Source organism: Carcharodon carcharias, chromosome 2 (assembly GCF_017639515.1).
Source record: "Carcharodon carcharias isolate sCarCar2 chromosome 2, sCarCar2.pri, whole genome shotgun sequence".
Taxonomy (NCBI): Eukaryota; Metazoa; Chordata; class Chondrichthyes; order Lamniformes; family Lamnidae; genus Carcharodon; species Carcharodon carcharias.
The window spans coordinates 7,297,168-7,324,744 of NC_054468.1; the positions used below are offsets into that span (position 1 = coordinate 7,297,168).

Below are 27,577 nucleotides of genomic sequence, written 5' to 3' on the forward strand. Positions count from 1 at the left end.
TTCAACATTAGTGTAAAAACACTGAAGAACGTCCTATACCCAATGGACAAAAATATTTACCTGGAATTATTCAGGTGTGACCGATACTTTATGGCAATAATTTAACTAAACCGCCCAGGACGATGCACAGGAAGCAGAAGCAGGAGGGGAACATATGTTTTTTTAATGAAGTTCCGTTTTAGGAATAGGGCTCGGATCATTTGGGATTAAGCGAAGCCGTATTTAGAAATCCCCACGGTCTCACATATCTAATGGGTCCGTATAAGTGGTTGATATATAAGGTATTCTAATCATTTTAATATGCTGCTTGCCTTTGAGACTTGCAATGTACTGGAAATTATCTTTAGTCATCCTGCTCTCTGTACTCGCTCTCCAATCCAAAGCAACTGGATTATGCAAACTACAAGAACACTTTGTTTCACCTGGGATGGCACAGTACAGCGACGTGACAATTGGAGGATTGTTTCCCGTGAGTTTGTATGTTAATATACCAGAACTTCACTTTCGGGCAAAACCTGACGAGTTACGCTGCACGGGGTGAGTCAATGTCCGTTCGATGTTTCAAATATTGCATAGGCACTTTATAGTTTCTTCACTGGGGTTCTGGTGACTCACCTGTGGAACATCACAATTTTACTTTAAATATTGATGAAGGTTCGGAATCTATAATGAAAGGCAACACCGCTGTTAGGAAGAGTAGAAGACAACGCCAAATAAATTAGAGAAAGGGACACGGAGTTTAAGGCCTTGCCGGAATGTTGGCTGGGGTAATGCTTAATTTTGGACGGCTCGACACAAAACGGGCGGTAACTAAGCTGCCGCCATTGCACATCCCGCCTGATTTCTCTTTCCATGAATTTACGGGCGAATAACTTGCGCCCAATTTGCGGCTGCCCGCTTTATGACCCCGCGCCAAGTTGAATTTTATTCCCGTGGGATTTGGACGTAAAACAAAATTGGGAGACGCAATGAGTTCTCCAGCTTTAGGATCCTCAAAAGGGATGAGTTCGAGTTGGAAACTGTGAGACGGAGGGAGGAGCCGGAGTATAGTACCGGTTCCTTATTGCTTAGGAGGTATATACAAAGAAAGTTCAGAAAATGGCGAGGAAAGAGCAAAAGAGAAAGGAGCGACAATCAATATACAACAAATAAATTGCATTTTATTCTTCGATAAATTTGATTTTCAGTTCTATTGACAATTACGTAAATTATCCTTTCTGACAACTGTTGGCTATTAATTTTTCTTCTGTTATTTGCTTGTAATATGTTAATATCACTGCTCTTTCTTTCCAAGTCCAGAGGACAGAGATATGGTGACTGAGCGTCTGGATGAATTTTATTCATGAGATGTGGGCATTGCTGCCAAGCCCAATATGTATTTCCTCTCCCCAATAGCCCCTTAGAAGGGAATGGTGAGCTGCATTCTTGAATCCAAACTAGAAGCTTGCTAGGCCATTTAAGAGTCAACCACGTTGCTGTCGGTCTGGAGTTGCATAAAGGCCAGGGCGGGTGAGGACGGCAGATTTTTTCCTTCCCTAAAGGACATTCATGAACCAGCTGTTTTTTTTTATAACAACCCAATAGTTTCATGGTCACAGTTACTGACATTAATTTCTTAATTCTAAATTTGTTTAATTAATTCAGTCTAAATTCCCCTGCTACGCTGTGGGGATTTGAGCTCATGTCTTCAGATCATCAGTTCTCTGCTATGTTACCACGTTGTATGATATACCGGGAATAATATACGGGGAAGAGCGTGCAACCTATTCCTTAACACAGGGTTGTTATATTCAGTTGATGGTACTGTTGTATCACACCCAGAATCTCATTATCAGTAAAGGAGTGACCAAGCGTTACACAGACGGTTTAATATTCAAATTTTCAAATTTGAATTTTAATCTTCAAATTGGCGAGGTGCATGTCGGGCAGCGAATCCATTACTGGTCAGTTTGCACCTGCCCTAAGATATAATTTCTCCACTTAAATGTTCCTCCAGGTTTTCTCTTCCTCTTTGATTTATCTACCCGCACGCTACACCAATCCAACCGGCAGACGCGCAGCCGGTTCTGGGCTGCTTCGCAACTGAGTGCTTGGTGATGTGTGAAGGCAACTGCGAACATCTCTGTCCCTGAAGTAAAAAAACAAAAACAGAATTACCTGGAAAAACTCAGCAGGTCTGGCAGCATCGGCGGAGAAGAAAAGAGTTGACGTTTCGAGTCCTCATGACCCTTCGACAGGGTCATGAGGACTCGAAACGTCAACTCTTTTCTTCTCCGCCGATGCTGCCAGACCTGCTGAGTTTTTCCAGGTAATTCTGTTTTTGTTTTGGATTTCCAGCATCCGCAGTTTTTTTGTTTTTATCTCTGTCCCTGAAGTGTCGGATTTAATTTAATCCACTTGGTGGAACGGGGTGGGCTCTGGGCGGATGCTCGTTTTAATCTCCATCCGATTTCTTGCAGACCGTAAAACCGGCGTCTGATCTAAATTCATCTTGTTCCCCCCACCCGCCACACCCCGGCATTTAGGTTAAAATTATGGCTTAAATTCCTTTCTATCTAACCGATCCACTAACGCCACTTCCCGGCTTAGTTGTGCACATGCGAAGTGACAATTTGGATGCAGTAGTGGAGAATGTAAGCTTGTGTCCAAGCAAGGACACGTTTAGGACGAAGAGAATAAACATTTCTCTGCACCAGTAATGTTATAGTAACACTACAGTGATCTGGGGGGAGAGCAGATGAGTGGGATTATTGAAGAGTTGGTTCAAAGAGCCAACACAAGCATGATGGTCCAAAAGGTGATTCTGTGATTATATGAAAACTCCCATTTGAGATGTGCTGTGCTCCCTTAAACTTTGTGCTTTCTGATAAGCAGTATGCAAATTCATCAAACGCCCATACATGCACTTAATGTGGAAGTCACGACATTAGAATGCTCAAAAATCCAAAGCAGAAAATGCAAGTTGTACAAGTCAGGAGGAAGATGCTCAGTCTGTTTGGAGGAGCTGAAGGTTAGTTTCAACTTTGAATCTTCATTGTATCATTAGCCGAAGCTAATTTCTGCTTTATTAAAAACAAAATGCTGGAAATACTCAAGCAGGACTGGTAGCAGCCATTCAACAGTTCAGGTTTGTAACCTTTCATCAGGTCTGCTAATAATTGCTTTTTTCTGCCAGATCTTTGCATGAGGAAGGCTCTTGTGCCGATGTAATCCCACCTGCTCCAGTGTTTGGTAACTCTTGTGCAGAGAAATGCTTATTCTCTTTGTCCTAAACGTGCCCCTCACACTTGCCCCGTTCGTCTGGAGTATTGGCCGTCGTCTTGACTGTCTCCAATCCAGCGCGTCTAAAGTGGCCTAGCAAGCATGAAACTCAGGGTGACGAGGAATGGGGATAAATGCCCGTCTTGATGATGATGCTCATATCCCTGGAATGGTTTCCAGGCAAATTCAAAGTTTCCTCCTCTGTCACCGTGGCTTCAGTAGCAAATACTTCCAATTCACTTACGTTATTCTGTGGCTTCCAATATAAAATATAAAATTGGCCACATGTTTTAAAAGCACATAGGGATATTTTTAAGTTCTAGTGTTGCGTATTTTCTTTAAGATATTGATAATTTCTCAAGGGCAATCGGGAAAGGTGACCTGCTAGCGATGCTTACATCCCACGAATGAATCATTATAAAAATGCTTCAAAACATTAGTTCAACGGCAAATGGTTAAAACGAATGAAGGAATATCTGTGCCTGTGATACTGGGATTAATGTGTGCTGGACAGATTTGATTTCAGAGCCTTTCGCTGGTTACAGACGATGATCTTTACCATTGGAGAAATAAACAAGGAGGCGAGAATTTTGCCCAATATCACCCTGGGCTATAGGGTATACGACACTTGTGATATCTACTCCCTGAGAGCAGCTATGACATTTCTCAGTGGTGCTGGAGAGCACATGTCAAACAGCACGTGCAAAGGGGCAGTGTCTGTTCCAGCAATAATCGGTGAAGCCGGATCGCTTCAGTCCAGTATCATTGCCAGCACAACAGGACCGTTCCAGGTTCCCATTGTAAGCTTTCACCACTTTAACCTTCTTCTCCGTTACCGAATTTCTTTTGCGGCAATTTTCCTGCTTACTATATGTTTTGACTCATTGTTGGGGCAACGACAACTTGCTTGATTACAGCCCCCTTAAGTGATAAATCAGCCTATGGCATTCACAGGAAAGAAAGCCGACAAAACTTGGCAGCGAGTCATATAAAGAGCACGAGGCCAAATGACCAAATGCTTGGTCAAAGAGTGAAATTTGAAGCAGCATCTGAAAGTTAGAGAGATAAGTGGAGAGGCAGAGAGGTTTAGGGAGGGGATTCCAGAGCATAGGGGTCTCGGAAGCTGCGGATACGATTACCAATGGCTGAACATAGGACATCACAGATGCACAAAGGCCAGAACTGGAAACTATTCAATAGGGACTCATGGGCTTCTTATACGTCACCGAAGTGTTTGTTGATTAACTGTGAGCGTTGATAGCATGTCTTAGACTATTTAAAACAATAGCGGGTATAACAGTCAACGCCGATGCATCGGCCTTCACGATGGAAAAGGACGATGCAGATATAGACATCAGGGTGGAGGACTGTGAAATATTAGAGGAATTTAACATAGACATGGGGTGGGGGGTGGGGGTAGGGGCTAACGGGTTTAGTAGCCTTAAAAGTGAACAAATCCGCAGACCTGGATGCGATGTATCCCAGGCTGTTGAGGGAGGCAAGGGAAGAGATATCAGGGGCCTTGGCAGTAATTTTCAAATCCCCTCTGGCCACAGGTGAGGTGCCAGAGGACTGCTAATGTTCCCCCATTATTAAAAAAGGGAGGAAGGGGTAGACCAGCAAATTACAGGCCAGTCAGTCAAACCTCGGTGGTGGGGAAGTTGCTAGAAAGAATTCTGAGGCACAGAATATATCTGCATGTGAAGAGACACAGATTAATTAGGGATAGTTATCATGGATTTGTTAAGGGAAGGTCATGTTTGACAAATTTGATCGAATTTTTTGAGGGGGTAACCAGTAGTGTTGATGAGTGTAATGCATTTGATGTCATCTACATGGACTTTAGCAAGGCTTTTGATAAGGTCTCTCATGGCAGACTGGTCAAGAAAGTAAGAGCCCATGGGATCCAAGGCAAAGTTGCACCTCCAAGTTGAACCCAAAATTGGCTGAGAGGTAGGAAGCAGAGGGTGATGGTAGAAGGATGTTTCTGTAACTGGAAGTCTGTTTCCAGTGGGGTTCTGCAGGGCTCCGTGCTGGGGTCCTTGCTGTTTGTGGTGTATATAAATGATTTGGATTTAAATGTAGGGGTTATGATCAAGAAGTTTTTAAAATTAATTCACGGGATGTGGGCTTTGGTGGTTGGGTCAGCAATTATTGGCCATCCCTAATTGCCTTTGAGAAGGTGGTGGTGAGCTGCCTTCTTGAACTGCTGCAGTCCATGTGGTGTAGGTGCACCCACAGTGCTGTTAGGGAGGGAGTTCCAGGATTTTGACCCAGTGACAGTGAAGGAACGGCGATATATTTCCAAGTCAAGATGGTGAGTGACCTGGAGGGGAACTCCCAGGTGGTGGTGCTGTTTCCATCTATCTGCTGCCCTTGTCCTTCTAGATGGTAGTGTTCGTGGGTTTGGAAGATGCTCTCTAAGGAGCCGTAGTGGGTTTCTGCAGTGCATCTTGTAGATGGTACACACTGCCGCCACTGTGCATAGTTGGTGGAGGGATTGAATGTTTGTGGATGTGGTGCCAATCAAACGGACTACTTTGTCCTGGATGGTGTCAAGCTCCTTGAGTGTTTTAGGAGCTATACTCATCCAGGAAAATGGAGAGTATTCCATCACACTCCTGACTTGCACCTTGTAGATGGTGGACAGGCTTTGGGGAGTCAGGAGGTGAGTTACTCATCTCATGATGCCTAGCCCCTGACCTGCTGTTGTAGCCACAGTATTTATATGGCTGGTTTAGTTCGGTTTCTAGTCAATAATAACCCCCAGGATGTTGATAGTGGGGGATTCAGTGATGGTAATGCCACTGAACATCAAGGGGCAATGGTTGGATTATCTCTTGTTGTAGATCATCATTGCCTGAAACTTGTGTGATGCAAACATTACTTGCCACTTGTCAGCCAAAGCCTGGATATTGTCCAGGTCTTGCTGCATTTGGACATGAATTGCTTCAGTGTCTGAGGAGTCATGAATCATGCTGAACATTGTGCAATCATCAGTGAACATCCCCACTTCTGACCTTATGATGGAAGGAAGGTCATTGATGAAGCAGCTGAAGATGGTTGGGCCGAGGACACTACCCTGAGGAACTCCTGCAGTGATGTCCTGGAGCTGGGATGACTGACCTCCAACAAACACAACCATCTTCCTTAGTGCTAGGTGTGACTCCAACCAGTGGAGAGTTTTCCCGCTGATTTCCTTTGACTCCAGTTTTGCTAGTGCTCCTTGATTCCACGCCTGGTCAAATGTGGCCTTGAGATCAAGGGCAGTTGCTCTCACCTCACCTCTGGAATTCAGCTCTTTGTCCATGTTTGAAACAAGGCTGTAATGAGGTCAAGAGCTGAGTGGCCCTGGTGAAATCTAAACTGGGCATCAGTGAGCAGGTTATTGCTAAGCAAGTGCTGCTTGATAGAAGTGTCGATGACCCCTTCCATTAGTTTATAGATGATCGAGAGTAGACTGATGGGGTGGTGGACTGAATCGAATTGGCTGAAGACTGGCATCTGTGATGCTGGGGACCTCCAGACGAGGCTGAGATGGATCATCCACTTGGCACTCCTGGCTGAACATTGTAGCAAATGCTTCAGCCTTACCTTTTGCACTGATGTGCTGGGCTCCCCCATCATTGAGGATGGGGATATTTGTGGAGCCTCCTCCTCCAGTGAGTTGTTTAATTGTCCATCACCATTCATGACTGGATGTGGCAGGACTGTAGAGCTTAGATCTGATCTGACGATTGTGGGGTTGCTTAGCTCTGTCTATCAATTGCTGCTTATGCTGTTTGGCATGCAAGTAGTCCTTTGTTATAGCTTCACCAGGTTGATACCTCATTTTAAGGTATGCCTGGTGCTGCACCTGGCATGTCATCCTGCACTCTTCATTGAATGAGGGTTGATACCCTGGCATTAGGGTAATGGTAGAGTGAGGGATTTCCCAGATCATGAGGTTACAAATTGTGTTCGAGTACAATTCTGCTGCTGCTGATGGCCCATAGTGTCTCATGGATGCCCAGTCTTTAGTAGCTAGATCTTTTCCATAAGGTGGTTAAGAAGACATATGGGATACTTGCCTTTCTTAGGCAAAGCATAGAATACAAGAGCAGGGAGGTTATGCTGGAACTGTATAAAATTCTGGTTGGGCCACAACTAGAGTACTGTGTGCAGTTCTGGTCACCACATTATAGGAAGGATGTGATTACACTGGAGAGATTTGCACAGAAGAGATTTAACAGGATGCTGCCTGGGCTGGAGGGTCTGAGCTATGAGGAAAAATTCGAAAGGATGGGTTTATTTTCCTTGGAGGAGCGAAGGTTGAGAGGTGGACCTGATAGAGGTGTATATGATTAGGAGCGGCATATATAGATTAGATAGGAAGGCACTTTTTCCATTAGTAGAGGGGTCAATACCCAGGGGGCATAGATTTAAGGTAAGAGGTAGAAGGCTGAGAGAGGAGCTGAGGAGAAATCCTTTCACCCAGAGTGTGGTGGGAGTCTGGAACTCTCTGCTTGAAAGGATGGTTGAGTCAGAAACTCTCGTAACGTTTAAGAAATACTTACATATTCACTTGCGTTGCCATAGTCTCCAGGGCTACAGGCCAAGCGCTGGAAAATAGGATTAGCGTAGTCAGACCTTTGTTGACCGGTGCGGACACGATGGGCCGAATGACCTCCTTCTGCGCTGTAAACGCCTAGAGCCTGATCCTTTCTCACCTGATGGCAAAATGCACACATATATAACGCCACATAAAGGCACCTTCAGAAGTGTCTGAATGGGAATCAGGTTGGTGGATACAGCCTGAGGCGATGAAATGTTCGGGGGAGGGGATAATTTCTGTCCTGCTGCGGTTGATGATGGGAGGTCACTTGTTTGTGCAGCGCGGTTGCCTTGAATAGAATAATGGCGGTACAAGAATGGACCTGTGTTTATGGAACGGAGCAGATTTAATGGAGGCGTTTAAAAATATTAAAGTAGGGCAGATTAGAATGAAATCGATCGGGACAGGTTTTGACCTTCGTGCCACTGGGGAAAAAGGTGCGATAGCGCATTGGCGGCTCATCTTCCACCGCCTCAGTTCAGCTGTATGGGCCGTGACTGGACTCGGCACCATTAGCTGCAGCATGGGCCCCAGGCTATGGCCCTGGTTCTGTACTATGGGCCCAGGGCTAGAGGCCTGGACAATGCGCCTGGCCTTAAATTATAGACGTGATCCTGGACCACTGGGCCTGGATTGTGGACCCTGCCTACGGCCCCATTCGTGAACTATGTACAGTGCCCGGTCCTGGATTATGGGTTAGGTCTTGGGCTATATTTTGTATTCATTATGGGCCTGGCTCTTCATTGCGGCCTCTAAATAAATCATTGCGGCCTCTAAGTAAATCACGTCACTTTCTTTTGTTTCTTTTTTTCCAGATCAGTTACTTTGCTACTTGTACCTGTCTAAGTGACAGGCACAGGTATCCGGCATTTTTCCGGACAGCCCCCAGCGATTACTTTCAGACAAAGGCTTTGGCGCAACTTGTGAAACACTTTGGCTGGACTTGGATTGGAGCTTTTGTCAATGACGACGATTACGGGAGATTTGGGATTCAGCAATTCCAAGAACAGGTCACGGAATTTGGCGCTTGTATCGCTTTCTCCTACATTCTGCCCAAGATTTACAACGCGGCGAAGATATCTCAAATGGTGAACGTTATAAAAAGATCTTCGGCCAAGGTCATTGTTGTATTTACCCCCGAGAGGGAAATGCTTCAGTTGATTGAGGAGGTCGCTCGCCAGAATGTCACTGGGATTCAGTGGCTCGCCAGTGAAGCGTGGATCACTGGGGCTGTGCTTTTCACCGGACGGTTCCTGCCATATCTGGAAGGAGCGATCGGCTTTTCGTTTCGCCGGGCAGAAATTCCCGGGCTCCGGGAATTCCTCCTCCGGGTGAAGCCTTCCACACATGACAGCGACAACTTTGTCAACGTCTTCTGGGAAGAGCTGTTTGCCTGTAAGTTTAAACTGCCCAAAAATATCACCGAAAGAGCAACTCTCGGAGTCCGCTTATGCACAGGTTCAGAGAGCCTGGAAGATATCAGTACCATATATTCTGACACCTCACAACTAAGAGTATCGTACAATGTGTACAAGGGTGTTTATGCCATTGCCCACGCACTGCATCGTTTAAGCTTATGTGAAAGTGATAAAGGACCTTTTATAAATAGGAGTTGCGCAAGTATACACAACTTTGAACCATGGCAGGTGAGCAGTGTATGTGAAATATCTGTAGAACTGTTCCTTTTTATTGGGGATTCTGAAACGCACACAGCCCTTTAGTCCTGTGCCAGCTCTTTGAATGACCCATCCAACCAATCGCATACTCCTGCTCTTTCCTCGTAGCCCAGCAAAATTTTCCTGTTCAAATATTTATTCAATTCCTTTTTGGAAGTTACTATGCAATCTGCCTCCACCATCTACCAGGCATTACATTCCAGATCGTAGCAACTTGCTGCGTACAAAAAAATCTTCATCTCATCCCTCTTTCGATAAATAATCTGATAGAGATGTCTAAGATTGTTAACAGCATGGACAAAATTAAGTAGGAGCATTATTGTAAATTGAGTGGTTGAATTCGAAATAGGGAACACAGGTTCAAATTAGTAAAATGTAATTTTAGGATAGATACCACAAAATCCTTCCTGTCTCTCCATTTATGCACAGGATTCTCTAGAATCTAAAGTACAACTATTATTAGTTATTCTGACATGTACTCCATTGTTTTCACTTTGTGCCGTTCATCATCCCTTTGATTTTTTTGATTTCTGTTCCTTATTTAAGACCAATGTGTGAAATGTATTTGCAGATAGGCAAATACTGAGGCAAAACCCTGGATTCATTGAGTAAATATATTGGATATTGCAATGGTTTCAGAGCCATAGTAACCTTCACTTTAATTAAGGCAGGCTGAATGCACTCTTTCATCCATAATCGTCTAACGGGATCAGATAGTGGACATCCAGATGAGTTTTAAAAGCTACTAGTTTATAGGAGGAAGGGAAGACTGAGGGAAGGAGGATGTGACTGCTCTTGAAGTGCCAAAAGCTTCTGAAGTCCATCAGATTTTAATCTACTTCATATTTTCCATATTCATGGTAGGATAGATGGCAGTTTGTCAGATTAGTAATCCAGAGTTATGCACAAATTATTCAAAGAATTCATGGCTAAATCCCATCATCGCACTTTGATACTTTGAACCCTGTTCAAAAACATGGATTTACAACATGTTATCAGTAAATTGACTATGAAGCTGTTGGATTGTTGTAAAAACCCAACAGGTTCATGAGTGTCATTTAGGTAAGGAAGCTTGTCATTTTTACCTGGTCAGCCCTATACATAAGTCTAGACTCACACCAAGCTGGTTGCTTATTAACTGCACCCTGACATAGTCTGAAAAGTCATTGAATTGCTTCAAATTGTTCCCATTGGTTCAAGAAGAAGACCTGCCATTGCTTTCTCAGGGTGACCAGAGAAAGATAGTAAATGCTGGCCTTACCAGTGACGCCCACACCTTGAGAATGCATTTTAGAAGTGATTTGGTCAGGTGGGGAATACTGAGATAAGCGAATGGTGATGACAGAAGAGAGCTAGAAATATAAAGTAAAAGGTTACATGCATTGATATTCGTCGTGATCGCTGACACATTATCCTGTTCCATTCCTTCAGAAGAAGGGGTCAGCTATTTTGGACTAAGGTGAGGAGAATTCTTTTCACTCAGAGGGTTGTGAACCTTTGGAATTCTCTACCCCAGAAAGCTGAAGATGGTCAGTCCTTGAGTAAATTCAAGAAATAGATTGATAGACATTTGGGTACTGAGGACTATACAGATGATGACAATTGGGGCTGGGGTAAAATATCAGCCATGATCTTATTGAATGTTGGACCAGGCTCAAAGGGCTGAATGGTCTACTTCTGTTCCTTTTCTTCTTTGCTTACCTTCTTATTCAGCTTCTGCATTACCTGAAGGAAGTCAGATTCACCGACCAGTTTGGAGGAGAAGTAGGATTTGATGAAAATGGAGATGCTATTGCTTCGTATGACTTGATTAATTGGCAAAGAGGTGCCAGTGGTAATGTTGAATATGTCCAAGTTGGTCGTTTTGATGCGTCTGCATCCACAGGGCTGGGACTTTCTCTGGAAGAACATTCTATTGTCTGGACTGGTGGCAAAACTCAGGTATAAAATAATTCCAAGTACTAAATGGTTATAAAGTGCCCAATGGTTAAAATAGTCTATTAGTCTATGTGCTCAATGGTTAATGGCTTACAATATGGTTAATAGTTAGGGAAATGTGTTCAAAATTAACTAATTAACGATCAGCTGAATGGTTTATTTATAAGTCCCCATTATCAGGAAGATACAATAATTCTCAATGTTATTGGAATTTATTGTAAAATCGTGGCACCTGTGTCTGTATGCCTTTCTTTCATTTTATGTGTGTTGTGTGTGTGTGAGAGAGAGACTTAATTGGATTAAAGGCAGCCAGTCTGAAAGCTTTGATGTAAACATGGTAAACATGGGGGAAGTTTAAAATGTAAGGTGTAAAAGGACATTTGCATTTTTAAATAAACCAGGCTAGATTGTTTTCAAAGGAGGGGTGAAATGTGTCACCTAGCCAGTTGAAGTCTAGGAACAGTGTGTTGATTTTTCCCAAAGATTACTGGTAAAACTTAGTGCTATGAGAGATTTTATTATCAGAAAGATGAAGTTCAAAGACGTAGTGAAACAATGGGAATTTGCATTCAAAGGAGGAGTGAAATGTGTCTCCTAGCTAGTTGGAGTTTAGAAACAGTGTGTTTATTTTCCCCAAATATTATTGGTAAAACTTATTGCTATGAGAAATTTTTATTCTTAGAAAGATAAAGTCCAAAGACGTAGTGAAGCAATAGGAATTTGCATTCAAAGGGAAAATATGTATAAAGGAGTGAAGGCTGTGTGTAAGGGCAGGCACTTTAAAGATCTAACAAGTATAAAAAGCCTTTGGCATCTATGCCACAAGCTGCTGTCTACAAAGAACTGAAGTTAAGAAAACTCATTTTGAATTCGACTGGTTCAGGGTATTGTGTGTCACGTTGCCTGGGTCTTTTAAGATCTGTGTCTTACTGTTGCCTTAACAAAAGTGTAACTAGGAGTCAGGTTAAGATTTTGGGGATTTAGAAGTTATCATAGTAGTAATTTGTAGATCTATGTATGTGTTTAAAATCATTTCTCTTATTTATAAATGTTTAATCTAGTTCTTTAAAAACCTATAAGACTGGTGGACTTATTAGGACTGAATTCAAGACACGCATCTCGAAATTTATACAACTTGCAAAACACGTTGTGGCAATTGTTTCAAGTTTCCCTTTGGGATTTGAACAACTCAGCATTTATCATCGGCTGTGCCATAACACCATGTTCTGCAATGGTTAAATTGATTACTGTTGAGAATATCACAACTTTATGACTGAAAACAGAAGCTGCCTGACCTGCTCAGCATTTTCTGATTTTATTTTCAGGTCATGTATTTAAAGTAGAATATCTACTCCTGGATAGGACATGTGATTGGATATTTTATGAGACCAGGGTTGTGGTCAACTGTGACGCCCTGTGAAGCCGAACAACTGTTCAATAGTCAAATGTTTACATATGGCAAATGGCGTGTTGGTGAGGGATGAGAAGGGAGCCATCATCCCCCTCATTCAGGAGAGAATGATAGAAACTTGGAGAATGATTCGGAAGAGGGAACCGCGTTACGTGTCACCTGTAAAGAATCACGGCTTACTTAAATTATCACAGTCTTGTCTGACCTTTTTGTTGCCTTTTGAGGGCCAATGAGGGCTGATTACATCTTTTGCTCTTGTCCATAGCCTCCTTGGTCAGCATGCAGTGAAAGCTGCCCCCGTGGGATGAGAAAAGCGTCTCGTGATGGCGAACCTCTTTGTTGCTTTGACTGTGTGCCTTGTGCCGACGGGGAGATTAGTAATGAAACAGGTAATGGTCACTGCTGCGCGCTTAATGCAAAAGTGGAATATTAGTGGAGGCATGCACCAGGGTCGGAATATCAGCTTTACAGGTTTGAGTTTTGCAGAGACAAAATTAGTCTGTGTCTTAACTTTTACCGAGAGCAACATCGTTCCTACAGCCAATAACTGGTCAGACTGACTGCTTAGAAATTCATTAAATCTTCCCTAACGTGGCTCGGCTCTTCATTCTTCAAGTGTGAAAACTATTGCTTGAAGGCTCTTTTGATAGTGGAGAGCATGATAAACAAGTCTGGTCCTGTCCATCAACCATGTCCAGGCACATGCGCTTTGCTGCTGCGGTATCTGGGTTGCAATCGCGAGCCTTGGCTGATGTTCCCTTCCTCAGCTGGAGGACACCGGCAAATTTTAACTTAATACAATCTAACTCGAGCTTGGACCTATCCTGATCTGGGAAGCTCAGTACCACACAGGGCAGTACATTTACTAACAGATCCTTTAGATAAAAGCTCACCGCATATTTAATATCACTTCAACGTTTTTTGAGATAAAGTATTCTTTAACAACAGTTAACAACACAGACGGAGGTCATTCGGTCCATCTTACTCGTGCTGTCTGTTTGAACCAGCTCTACCATTTCCCAAACTACCTGCTCTTTTCCCTTGGACCTGCATTTTCTCCTTTGCAAGTATTTATTCAGGCCTAGTTGAAACTTACTTCTGAATTTACTTCCACCACTCTTTCAGGATAGTAATCCAGATCCTAACAACTCGCTGCATAAAGGCACCACCAGATTTGCAAAGACTAAAACAGGAGACAAGGCAAATCAGAATCTAATGATCTGTATTATGAAGCCTGCGTTATAAAAGCTTCAAACTATAGGATCGCAAAACTGGTTTGGGCTGAGAAATCTCTTTGGTCTATCCTTGCAAAATACCGTCTCACCTGGCAGCTGTTGTTGACATGAATGCAGCAGGATTTGTTCATGGAGGATACGACAATTTAGGCAAGTGAGGCGTTCAGCATTTTTGAGGTGAGGCACCTCTGGCCTGAAAAGTTAACTCCGTTCCCTCCTGTACAGATGCTGCCAGACCTGCATTTTCCAGCATTTTCTGTTTTTATTTCTGACCAGCATGCTGTTTCATTTACAGATTCAGTGGAGTGCACGAAATGCTCTTCAGATGACTGGTCAAATGCCGACAGGACCATGTGCATTCCCAGGGAAATCGAGTATCTTTCCTTTGAAGATGGAACAGGAATTACATTTGCGATAATTGCACTATTGGGAGCCTGTCTAACTGTCGCAGTTCTGGCCGTTTTCTTCAGACACAGGGACACCCCTGTCGTAAAAGCGAACAATTCCGAGTTGAGCTTTCTTCTCCTGAACTCCCTCGTCATGTGCTTCCTGTGTTCCCTGGCATTTATTGGTCGGCCAACGGCCTGGTCCTGTATGCTGAGGCACACGGCTTTTGGAATCATCTTCGTGCTCTGCATCTCCTGTATACTTGCTAAAACGGTGGTGGTGCTGATGGCGTTCAGAGCAACGCTTCCCAACAGCAACGTGATGAAATGGTTTGGAGCAACCCAACAGCGGGCTGTGATCTTTCTCTGTACCTGTGTCCAGGTTGGCATTTGTGTCACGTGGCTAGTCAGAGCGCCCCCATTCCCAATTAAAAATACCGCTTACCAAAGTGCGAAAACCATCCTAGAATGTCATGTTGGCTCGGTGGTGGCTTTCTACACTGTACTGGCTTACGTTAGCTTCTTGTCTTGTATCTGTTTTGTGTTGGCCTTTCTAGCAAGGAAATTGCCCGACAATTTCAACGAGGCTAAATTCATAACTTTCAGCATGTTGATTTTTTTCGCAGTGTGGATAGCCTTTATACCTGCCTACGTCAGCTCGCCCGGCATATACACGGTAGCAGTGGAGATCTTTGCCATTTTGTCATCAAGCTTTGGGCTGCTTCTGTGTATTTTTGCCCCTAAATGCTTCATAATATTGCTGAGACCAGAGCAAAACACTAAAAAAATGCTCATGAGTAAACATTAACATTCATACATGGTAATTCTAACCCTACCCAACCCAACCGGGGGTGGGGGCAAATGACACACAATCAGATCTACAGCACGCTTTCCACCCACATGACTTTACTTGAAGTCAGGCGGAACGCAAAACCAGTGGCCGCTCTGATCAGGTTAGTCTCCCATCGGGCGAGATAGACTAAAACTACACCATTATATTACACGGCATTGCCATCGCTGAGTCCCTAACCATCAACATCCTACAGATATACTGCACTTGTTCAACAGGGCGGCTTATCACAACCTTCTTAAAGACAATTAGTGATGGGCAACAAATGCCGGCCTTTGCCTGCGACACTAACATCCCAAGAACGAATAAACACAAATTATCAGTGGCCAGCCATGTAAATACGGAAGAGAAGGTTTTAATCCCCGTGGGAGTAATTTTTAATTTCTCCTGGAAAGTAACAAGTAACGAGTGAACTGACCCCTGTGGTAGTACCCGTTGAGCTTCATCCTGTTGAATTGAACAGAATGAAAGCCAGGCTGATTTTATAAAGGGCGGGAAGTACGTCACAAGGTTGCTCGCAAGGCGGCGATGATGACACCCTATGAAATCAATCTTCCTTCTCTCCGTAAATTGCATACTTTTATACATTTTAAAACGCTGCACTTACTACTATTGCCGTTGTAGTAAACTGTAGTGCAATGTATCCTGAATATTCAGGGTGCTGTGTTCATTTAAAACCAGTTAACTTAGAAAAATACTCACCCAATCCTGGAACATGCTTCACAGGCACTGATATATCAACTGGAAGAAGTTAATATAATGTTGACTGTTAATTGTAATTTCATCAAAATAAAGCCACCTTTGCTCGATTATAGACATTAATCTTGGCTCAGTGGTTGCTCTGAATTCGAGCGCAGCGTGTGTTCAGGCCCCGGTGCACAGTCTTAAGCGCATGATCCTGAATGAAACGTCAAGGCCGCATTGAGCAATCAACGATGTTAAACGGGGACCCCCGTTTGGCCCCTCAGATGGGTGCAAAAGTTCCTTTGGAATTATTCAAAGAACACCACGGGAGTTCTCCTGGTGTCCTGGCCAATATTAATCGCGCAACCAAACACAATTAAAGAAATAATGGCATGTTGTCTATCTGATTTCAGTTTATGCGATCTTGCTTTGCACAAATTAGATGCGGTGTTTCTCTACATTACACTTTAAGGATAGTTTGTTGGCTGCGAAGAGCATTCGAATGTACCGAGGTTATGAAACGCATCATATAAATGCGGATTTCCTTTGCTGATCAACTTAAATGAACAGGTTGGATTTTGCTTAAGACCAATCTAATAGCTTCATGGTCACTTTTCTAGCGCAGTTTCCAGGATTTATTGTTAAATTGGGATTAAATTCTGTAACTGTTATATATTTGAACTCATGTTTTATGGAGTATTAGTCCAGTAACATAATTACATTAATACCATAAATGTGGCAGTATAATTTAAATAGCAGAAAGTTAGTTGTAAGGAATAAAACCCTGCTCACTATTAAAAACAAAATAGACATAATGAACATACCAACATACGGATATGCGAATTAGAGCAGCACTGGGCCACTCGGCCCGTCGAGCCTGTTCCGCCATTCAATATGACCATGGCTGATCTGATTGTAACCTCAACTCCACATTCATGCCTACTCCTGGTAACCTTTCATTCTCTTGTTAATCAATAATCTATTTGTCCTGCCTTAACAATATTCAAAGACTCTGCTTCTACTGCCTTTTGAGGAAGAGAGTTCCAAAGACTCACGGCCCTATGACAGGAAAACATTCTCCTCATATCTGTCTTAAATGACCGACCCCTTATTTTTAAACAGTGACACCTAGTGCTAGATTCTCCCACAAGAGGAAACACCCTCTTCACATGCACCCTTTCAAGAGCTCTCAGGATCTTAAAGGGTTCAATTAAATCACCTATTACCCTTCTAAATTTCAGCAGGTACAAGCCTAACCTATCCAACCTTTCCTCATAAGACAACACGCCCATTCCTGGTATTAGTCTAGTAAACCTTCTCTGAACTGCTTCTAACATATGTACATCTTTCTTTAAATAAGGAGACCAGTACTATACACAGCACTCCAGATGTGGTCTCAGCAATGCCCTGTGCAACTGAAGCATAACCTCCCTACTTTTGTAATCAATTCCCCTCACAATAAATGATAACATTCTATTAGTTTTCCTAATTATCTGCTGTACCTGCAGACTAACCTTTTGTGATTCATGCACTAGGACACCCAGATACCCCTGAATCTCAGAGCTCTGCAATTTCTCACCATTTAGATAATATGCTTCTCTTTTATTCTTCCTGTCAAAATGAACGATTTCACATTTACCCACATTATACTCCATTTGCCACCTACTTAACTATTATTGGTGAATACCATTATGTCACTTTGTAGCCTCCTTACATAATGAATAAGATGCTGAAAGTGATGGATAAGAAATTATAAATGGATCCAGGTGGAATGCATATATTTCTTTGGAAAGAGAAGGCTTAGAAAAATGTGATAAGTATTTGAATTGATGGATTGACATAAATCAGAAAAGAAATAGGCTTTTAGATTTAATGGACTTTCCTTAAAATGTGCTTGTTCTTATATTCTGGAAAAATGTAACAGAAATTCAGAACAGTTAATAATGACTTTATAAATAGGGTAAAAACACAAGGATGGTATACTAAAGCTTTGTAAGTCACTGTTTATGGCTCAGCTGAAGTACAATGCCCATTTCTGGGCATCAAACTTTAGGAAAGATATTATGGTCTTAGAGATGGTGCAGCAGAAATTTACTAGAATAAGATATGGGATTTCACTTACTTTGAGAGACTAGAGAAGCTAGGATTGATCTTCTTAGAGCAGAGAAAATTAAAGGAGATTTAATAGAGGTGTTCAAAATTGCAAAAGATTTTGATTGAGTAAATAAATCAAATGAAGGAGACGTTGTGGTGTAGTGGGTGTTGCCTCTGCCCCGAAGCAGAACCTTTGGATCGAATCCCATTCCAGAGCTTGATGGCCAAGGAAGATGTATTCATAATACGGCCAAACAGGTTGATTACCAGCCTCCAAATCCTTCCAATATGCCTATGGCAAACGGCAAAAGTGGGAGACACTCCTGGTCAGCCATGCCTGATGTGGAATGGCGCTTCTCAAGCTAGCCTCTGGTTTCAGGCAAGCGACCTGATCCAGGAAAAACAAGCTAGGAAAATAATGCATGTTCGTTATCTGCCCCATTTATCTCTAGGCACTGGAAGGCTTCTAAGTCTAAATAAATAGAAATTGTTTCCAGTAATGGAATGGGCAGTAACCAGAGGACACAGCATTTCATGCTGCTACTATGTAGCGGTGATGTGAATGGTATTTTCCACTAATAGGATGTTGTGATAAGTTCAAAAAGAGAATCGAGCAACATTCTGTATGGATCTCAGTGCCAATACGATGCCAGGAAAGTAGGTTGTACATCCCAATAATTGCCCCTGAGCGAATCAAATAAAATGTTCCTCCACCTGTTCATAGGAGCAGAGTACAGACTGTTCTCAACCAGCTCGGACTCTCAAAACCCAAACCAAAAAGCCTGTTAGATGTAATTTCGCAATTGGACAATACTTTCTGAACAATCCTGAGTCTGCTCACGGGCTACACTACCAACTATTTAAGATAATCAGTTGAGTTCACAACGTGAAAGATTTATGCTTGATAGAAGCCACATACATTCACATGCAGGATCTTGTTCTCTGCAAACAAAAGGAATATGTTCAAGCCTGGAACCTTTATTGAATTACGTGGGAGCTTGGGGAGCCCATCATTCCCCGTTGCTTTCTCCATGATAATGGCTCAGCCAATCAGAGTCAACTTGCCAACCAATTAAACAAGGATACAAGCAACATCCCAGAAATAACTGTAAATCAGGGAATGGAACGGAGGGAGGAGCTCAGGAAAATTACAATCACCAGAGAAGTTGTATTGAGCAAATTGTTGGAGATGTGGCATGGCAAATGTCCGGACCCTGATGAACCTCAACCTAGGCTCTTCAAGGAAGTGGCTAATGAGATATTTGATGTATTGGTTTTAATTTTCCAAAACTCGCTGGATTCGGGGAACGTTCCATTAGATTGGAAAATAGCAAATTTAACTCCTTTACTCAAAAAGGGAGAGTGATAGAAAGAAGGAAACTACAGGCCAGTTAGCTTAACATCTGTCATAGGACAAGTGTTAGAAGCTGTTTTTAAAGATACAATAGCAGGGCACTTAAAACAATTAAAGGCAATCAGATAGATTCAAGATGGTTTTCCGAAAGGGAAATTGTATTTAACCAGTTTATTGGGACTTATTGAAGGGATCATATATGCTGTGGATAAAGGGGATGTAATGTATTTAGATTTCAGGAAGGTATTTGATATGGTGCCACATCAAAGGTTTATTGTAGGAAATAAAAACTCATGGTGTAGGGGGTAATATTTGGCGTGGATAGACGATTGGCGAGCGAACAAGAAACAAAGGGTAACCATAAATGGGTCTTTTCCTGGGTAGCAGGCTGTAATGAATGGAGTGCCACAGGGGTCAATGCTGGGGCCTCAACTTTTTACAATTTATAAAAATGATTTGGATGAAGGGGTGGATGGGATGTTGCTAAATTTGCCAATGGCACAAAGATAGGCAGGAAAGTACATTGTGGAGAGGATGTAAGGAGGCTACTAAGTGGCATAGATAGATTAAGTGACTGGGCAAAGATCTGGCAAATGGAGTATAATGTGGGCAAATGTCAAATTGTCCTTTTTGGAATGAAGAATAGACAAGAAGCTTATTTAAATGGTGAGAGATTGCAGAGCTCCGTGATTTAGAGGGAACTGGGTGTTCTAGTGCACGAATCATGAAAGACTAGTATGCAACTACAGCAGGCAATTAGGAAATCTAATAGAATGTTATTGTTTATTGTGAGAGGGGTTTATTACTAAGGAGGGAGTTATGCTTCAGTTATACAGGGCACTAGTGAGGCCACATCTAGAATACTATATACAGTATCGGTCTCCTTATTTAAGGAAAGATGTAAATGTATTAGAAGCAGTTCGGAGAGGGTTTACTAGACTAATACCAGAAATGGGCAGGTTATCCTATGAGGAAAGCTTGGGCAGGCTAGGCTTGTATCCACTGGAGTTTTGGAGAGTAAGAGGTGACTTGATTGAAACATATAAGATCCTGAGGGGTATTTACAGGGTGGATGTGGAGAGAATGTTTCCTCTTGTGAGAGAATCTAGAACTAGGGGTCACTGTTTAAAAATAAGGGGTTGCTCATTTAAGATAGAGATTAGGAGGATTTTTTTTCTCTCAGAGGGTAGTGAGTCTTTGGAACTCTCTTTTTCTAAAGGCAGTGAAAGCAGAGTACTTGTATATTTTTAAGGCAGAGCTGGATAGATTATTGACAAACAAGGGGGTGGAAGGATATCGGGGCTATCCAGGAATGTGGAGTAGAGGTTACAATCAGATCAGCCATGATCTTATTGAATTGAGGAGAAGGCTCGAGGGCTTGAGTGGCCTACTCTTGCTCCTAATTTGTATGCTCGTATGGTCAGTCAGGACCCCTTTTCTCCTGTATTATAATTTGTTATGATTGTTTGAAATTTGCTATTCTTGCTTTTGCCCTGATGCGTGCACGATAAAAAGCTTCAGCAACATGTCTCTCGCTTCAGGAATACTATTGTTGTGTCACAAAGCAGCAACATGTGGCTCTGAGTAGATGTCATCCCAAAACAAGGGGCAGTCAGCAACGATCATTGTACGTAATGAATGCTTTAAGAAATTATGAAAGCCAGTAAGACTGAATAATGCTTTAAAATGACAATTAGATAACAACTTTTGCATGATTGTGATAATATAACATTTTTAAAATTCATTCTTTCACGGATCTGGTGCCACTGGCAAGGCTGTCTTTTGTTGCCCATCCCTCATTGCCCTTGAACTGAGTGTCTGGCGTGGCCATTTCAGAGGGCAGTGAGGAGTCAGCCACATTGCTGTGGATCTGGAATCGCATGTTAACCAGTCCTGGTAATGATGGCAGATTTCCTTTCCTTAGAGCATTAATGAACCGGATGGGGTTTTACATCAATCAGTGATAGTTTTATGGTCACCATGACAGAGACCAGCTTTATATCTCGAACTACTAACTGAATTTGAATTCCACCAGCTGCCATGATGTGATTTGAACTCGAGTCCCCAGGAACATTAGCCTGGTTCCGTGAATGACTAGTCCAGTGACTTTACCATTATACCATTGTCCTCCTCTCTAATCAAGTGACTGTATTAAGATTTTTCCCTATTCATTCTCGGGCTCTGTGCATTGCTGCTGCATCTCGGTAACTGTCCAGCATTGGATTTTCCATAGACCATGTCTGGCTCTGTTGAAGACTATCATTGATAGAGGTCCATTGATATAATTAATCAGCAAATCCATTATTGTTGCATCGTGCATCTATCAGGGTGGTAGAAGGCGAATTTGGTGGACTATGGTCTTTTTTATGCTTCTAGCTATTCCAATATTCCAACTTTATTCTCAAACTTGGACATAAAGAACAAAGAACAAAGAAAAGTACAGCACAGGAACAGACCCTTCGGCCCTCCAAGTCTGTGCCGATCATGTTGCCAGTCAACTAAAACATTTTGCACTTCCAGGGTCCGTATCCTTCTGTTCCCATTCTATTCATGTATTTGTCAAGCTGCCTCTTAAACCCCACTATCGTACCTGCTTCCACCACCTCCTCTGGCAGCAAATTCCAGACACTACCCTCTGTGTAAAAAACTTGCCCCGCACATCTCCTCTTTGGTTTTCTCCTCTCACCTTAAATCTATGCCCCCTAGTAATTGACTCTTTCACCCTGGGAAAATGCTTCTGACTATCTACTCTGTCCATGCCACTCATAATTTTGTAAACATCTGTCAAGTCACCCCTCAATCTCCGTTGCTCTAGTGAGAACAATCCGAGTTTCTCCAACCTCTCCTCGTAGATAATAACCTCCAGACCAGGCAGCATCCTGGTAAACCTCCTCTGCACTCTCTCCAAAGCCTCCATATCCTTCTGATAATGTGGCGACCAGAATTGCACGCAATATTCCAAGCGTGGCCTAACCAAGAATCTATACAGCTGCAGCATGACTTCCCAGCTTTTATATTCAATACCCCTGTCGATAAAGGCAAGCATGCCATATGCCTTCCTGACTACCTTAACCAACTGCTTTGCCACTTTCAGTGACCTGTGGACCTGTACACACAGATCCCTCTGCCCGTCAATGCACTTGTGGGTTCTGCCATCTACTATACAATTCCTACCTGTTTTAGACCTTCCAAAATGCATACATCTCGTTATTAATGTCCATTCTATTCAAATTTATACCATTTCTTATTTTGTTTTTCATCAATGTTTCTTTCTTTTTATGAATAGTCAAATAAGTGTTATCATAACTATCTATAAGCATATAAACCCAGTCGTGGTGAGTTCAAATCCTTCTGCGTGGCAAGTTCTGAAGCCTGGTAACAGGAAAAGTAGTTGGATGGTTTTTATAAAACTGTATCATTCATATCTTTCAGGGAGATGAAAATCCTTACCATTTTTGTGGGTATCACTGGCTAGGTCAGCATTTATTGCCCATCCCTAATTGCCCTTATTTCTGTGGGTCAGGAGTCACAGATAGCAGTCCAGGTAAGGACAGCAAGTTTCCTTCCCTAAAGGACATTAGTGAACCAGGTGGGCTTTTAATGACAATCGACATTTACTTCCAGGTTTTTATTGAATTCAAATTGCTCTATCTGCCCTGGTGGGGACCAGAACATTCCCCACAACATTACGCTGGATCTCTGGAATACAAGTGCTGTTTCAATACCATTATGCCACCACCACCTCACCTACTCTGCTGAGGCTGATACATGACTGTAGTCCCACTCTGCAGGGTTGGTTTTAAGTGTTCTCAGGGTACCTAAGGATAGTCAAACAATGATATCTTGTCCGCTCACACTCATGCTAAGAACAAATAAAAAATCCTTTCTAGTAAGCTACGATCGATCAATGCCCAAATGGAAGCTATTTTAACAAGTGTAATAATTGTGGATAATTATCTGATTTACATCAGTTTATAATTTGTTATGTTCTTCGAAAGAAACAGCACCTGGTGAAGCTAGCATATTAATGAATAATATGGATAATATAAACCCCAATGTTTAAGTCAAAGTGCACTGTAAAGTAGAGACAGGGGAGATGAATGGAATTCATTGAATTGCAAACGAAATACAGGAATTCTTATTTAGAGAACAATGAGAAAAGTTTAGTTCAAATAACAAATAAAACAAGAGTGGCTACATCATAGGGATCGTTCAAAATTACACCTCGATTCCACAAAGGATGAGTTAATGCGCTAAATGATTGAGTTGCAATTGCCTTTCCTTAACTTTCCACTTCCCTATGTTCTGGTAACGAAGATTAAGTTGGTGAAAATTGAGAATTTGTCGAAGAATTTGATTAATTATCTGGTCGGCAAAATATATGGCCACAGTTCATTAACAATATCCAAGTTTCGGCTGACAAGTGGCGAGTAAAATTCGTGCCACAGCAGTACTAGGCAATGCTGATCTCCAAGAAGAGATAATCCAACCATCGCCCCTCAATGTTCAATGGCATTACCATCACTGAATCCCCCACTACCAACATCCTTGGGGGTTACTATTGAAGAGAAACTGAACTGGACTGGCCATATAAATACTGTGGTACAAGAGCAGGTCAGAGGCTTGGAATCGTGCCATGAGTAAATCACCTCCTGACTCCCCAAAGCCTGTCCACCAACTCCAAGGCACAAGTCAGGAGTGTGATGGGATACTCCCCACTTGACCTGATAAGTGCAGCTCCCACAACACTCAAGAAGTTTGACACTATCCAGGACAAAGCAGCCCACTTGATTGGCACTGCATCCACAAACATTCACTCTCTCCACAGCCGACGCACATAAGAAGCAATGTGTACCATCTACAAGGTGTACTGCAGGAATTCACCAGGACTCCTTCGACAGCACTTGCCACACTCACTACCACTGCCATCCAGAAGGACAAGGGCAGCAGATAGATGGGAACATCACAATCTGGAAGTTCTCCTCCAAGCCACTCACCATCCTGACTTGGAAATATGTCGCCGTTCCTTCATTGTCACTGGGTCAAAATCCTGGAACGTCCTTCCTAACAGCACTGTGGGTTAACCTAGACCCACATGGACTGCACAGGTTCAAGAAGGCAGCTCACCATCGCCTTCTCAAGGGCAACTAGGGATGAGCAATAAATGCTGGCCCAGCCAGCAAAGCTCACATCCCGTGAATGGATAATAAAAATCACTAATCTATGTCCGTCATGCCCAATTATCTTCCAATAAAGATTTGAAAGAACATTATTCAGTTAGCGGTAGATATAAGATCTAATTATATATAGAAAATATCCTATAACTTTAATGCAACAGTGGCTAATGATTTCAAGAAGTACATACAGTCCTCAACTGTGGGAATATATGGGTACATCCTCCTACTGCATTTGTGAAACATTATGGGTTACATGGCAAATCAAAAGCTTTCTTGTTTGACGTAAATAGTATACAGGGGAGGTATCCGAACCCCTACTTTGGGAGCAGCAATTTCCAACTGCTTTTTATCAGTCGACAACACATAAACTACATTCCGCGAATAGAAAACAGTGATGATTAAAAAATCAATAATTGTTAACTGGCCCAACCCTGTCACAGGCTGGGCAGTCAATAGCATCACTCAAAACAGGTGGAACCCCTGTGTTTCCCCTACTCAATTCAACCACAACAGTAAGGATAGGAATGTTTGAAGAATCATTTATAGAAACATGTGTGAACTGCGTTTGATACCCATTGAAACACAAGATGAAATTGGCGTCAGAAAAAGAAGCACAATGCAAGTAATTGATTTGATGTTGGGCACTAGGAAATCCCTGAGATTTTCGAAATGTTTCAATTACTTGGTGTCCACTCACTGTTAAATGTGAAGTGCATTTGTCATTTCCCATTGCTGCAGCGGAATGAAACCACTAAGCCACACCGAATGCGCTGCTAACTAGGCCAGTTAAATCTGCCTGGATATTCCATGTCATCTACAACTAACAAATGTGCGTCAACTCCACTAAATAATCAAATGGTAAAAAAAACCTCGTGTTTAAATTGGCATCAAAGGCAGTCCACATATGTTTCCAAACATCTATTCTTAATCATCGCTATCCTTTCTGTGACATTAATTATTGTCGACAAATGACGTACACAAAGGTTTCGATAAATTATGAATAACTGCCGGATGGACAACCTCAATATCAATCAAACCAAATTTGAATAACCTGATCAAACAGGGAGAAATTGGCTCAAGTATTGAGCAATAATCTCCCCGCTTGTCATCTTGCATCACAGCTGCTTAACCAATGACGCTGAACCTTCTTTCAGTTATTCCGATATGGCCAGTGTCGCTGTGCTTCTGCAGTGCAAGATTACTCGTGAATATATAAATTGACTTCCAGTCGAAGACTTGCATGCTTTTCTCCAGTGGTCTCGAGAGCGTTGTTGTTTGACTTTGGTTATGCAGTCACTTTCTATATGGAGACCTCTGTTCCTATTCTCAATCAAGTTGAATTTAGCGATTCAACCAACATGTAAACAGCGGGAAAAGTTCAATTCCGGAGTTTCTCAAGATGGAGATATAATACTGGGTGGTTTATTTCCCATACATTTCAGAACAGCTCCAGCCTATGACAGGTTTCGCTCTAAACCTCAACCAATGCGCTGCTTCCAGTAAGTAAGATGGTCAGTCTGTTTCAAAGTACCGCGGTCTGAACAGGAATGTTTCCCTGAATATGTTAAAAGTTTAGTTTGTGAAATAGCATCCAATACTTGAATCGGGGTAGTCATCATGTCTAAGTTTCGGTAGTTGTATAACCTGTCGAAGTATTGCGGAGGTTGGTGGGCGCATTCGAGTAGGTGGAAGGGAGGTCGATGACATGTCTTTCTGTCATCAACTAAATGATTTTCGGCATCAGAGACAAAACGGCAAGAAGGACATGTTACAGTCGTAACGACTGCATCAGGAAGACAAACTAGCACTTGGAGATAAATTCTTTATGACAATTGGAAAAATAAGATCAGAGATATTTAAAACATCATCGGATTGTTAGCTGTTGAATGATGATGGAAATTACAGACCGAATGTTTGGCTTCTCTGTCCTTTTAGCTGCTTCTGCCATTGTGTGCATTTCTGACATTTCCTGTGTAACTTTTGAATCTTAGAAAGCAATCTACGCATTTGTGTTCTCGTCGCTTTCGGTGTTCTTGCTTACAAAGTGCGTTTCTTTATGTTTTCTCACTTGGATTATTTTTGACCCTCTTCCGATTTTTTGTCATTGTTGAATTGTTCTATCCAGGAATATCTCTAGTTAGGAGAACGGTAGAACCTATCCGACATTAGATAGAAATTCAGATGAAAGCAAAATACTTAGGATGCTGGAAATCTGAAATAAAAACTGAAAATGCTGGAAAAACTCAGCACGTCTGACAGCATCTGTGGCGAGAGAAACAGAGTTAACGTTTCGAGTCCGTGTAACCCTTCTTCATCCGCTCTAATAATTCCGTTTCTCTCGCCAAAGGTTTTGTCAGACCTGCTGAGTTTTTCCAGCATTTTCTATTTTTTTTATTTTAGGCAGAAAGTCAACTTGGCAACGACCGTCAAACAATTCAATTGGCCTCCTGTTATACTCCCGCCCCAGCCGCAATTCCGGTAACTTCAGTGGAACTGAATATCAAAGGGAGCCTATAACAGGCGGATGAGGCGGGGCCATCTCTGTTGCGCTTCAGCGCAAGAAAGAAAATTGCTTAAATCTTCCCTTAGAATTGGGATAAAAGCATCCAGATAAAGCAGAAAATTAACACAAGTATTTTTTCACGCTTGAAGTGTAAGCTCTATGAAAACCAAATGTTCTGGGCCACAGAAATGCACAGCACATGGAAATACAGTTTAATTAATAAACAAATCAGATTTACAGAATCGGCAAACGGGTCGACACATTTACAATAAAAGACGATCGTCATTTAATTTCACTTTTGTTGCAACATCTTAGTAAACTGCAGCGTCTGCCTCCTGCCAGGGATCAACTTAAGAATTGTACAAGAGCAGAATACTACGGATGCTAGAAGTCAGAAATAAAAACAGAAAATGC

General features: G+C 42.3%; 1 protein-coding gene across 1 annotated transcript; it reads left to right on the top strand.

Moving 5' to 3' along the window:
• Window positions 1-400: 400 nt before the first annotated feature.
• On the top strand, window positions 401-15,309 carry LOC121293292 (extracellular calcium-sensing receptor-like). The gene is made up of 6 exons (XM_041216193.1): window positions 401-537; window positions 3,776-4,061; window positions 8,671-9,501; window positions 11,245-11,472; window positions 13,146-13,269; window positions 14,411-15,309. Exons 1-6 carry the CDS (start codon window positions 428-430, stop codon window positions 15,307-15,309), a joined length of 2,478 nt encoding a protein of 825 aa, XP_041072127.1. The 5' UTR covers window positions 401-427.
• The last annotated feature ends 12,268 nt before the right edge of the window (window positions 15,310-27,577 follow it).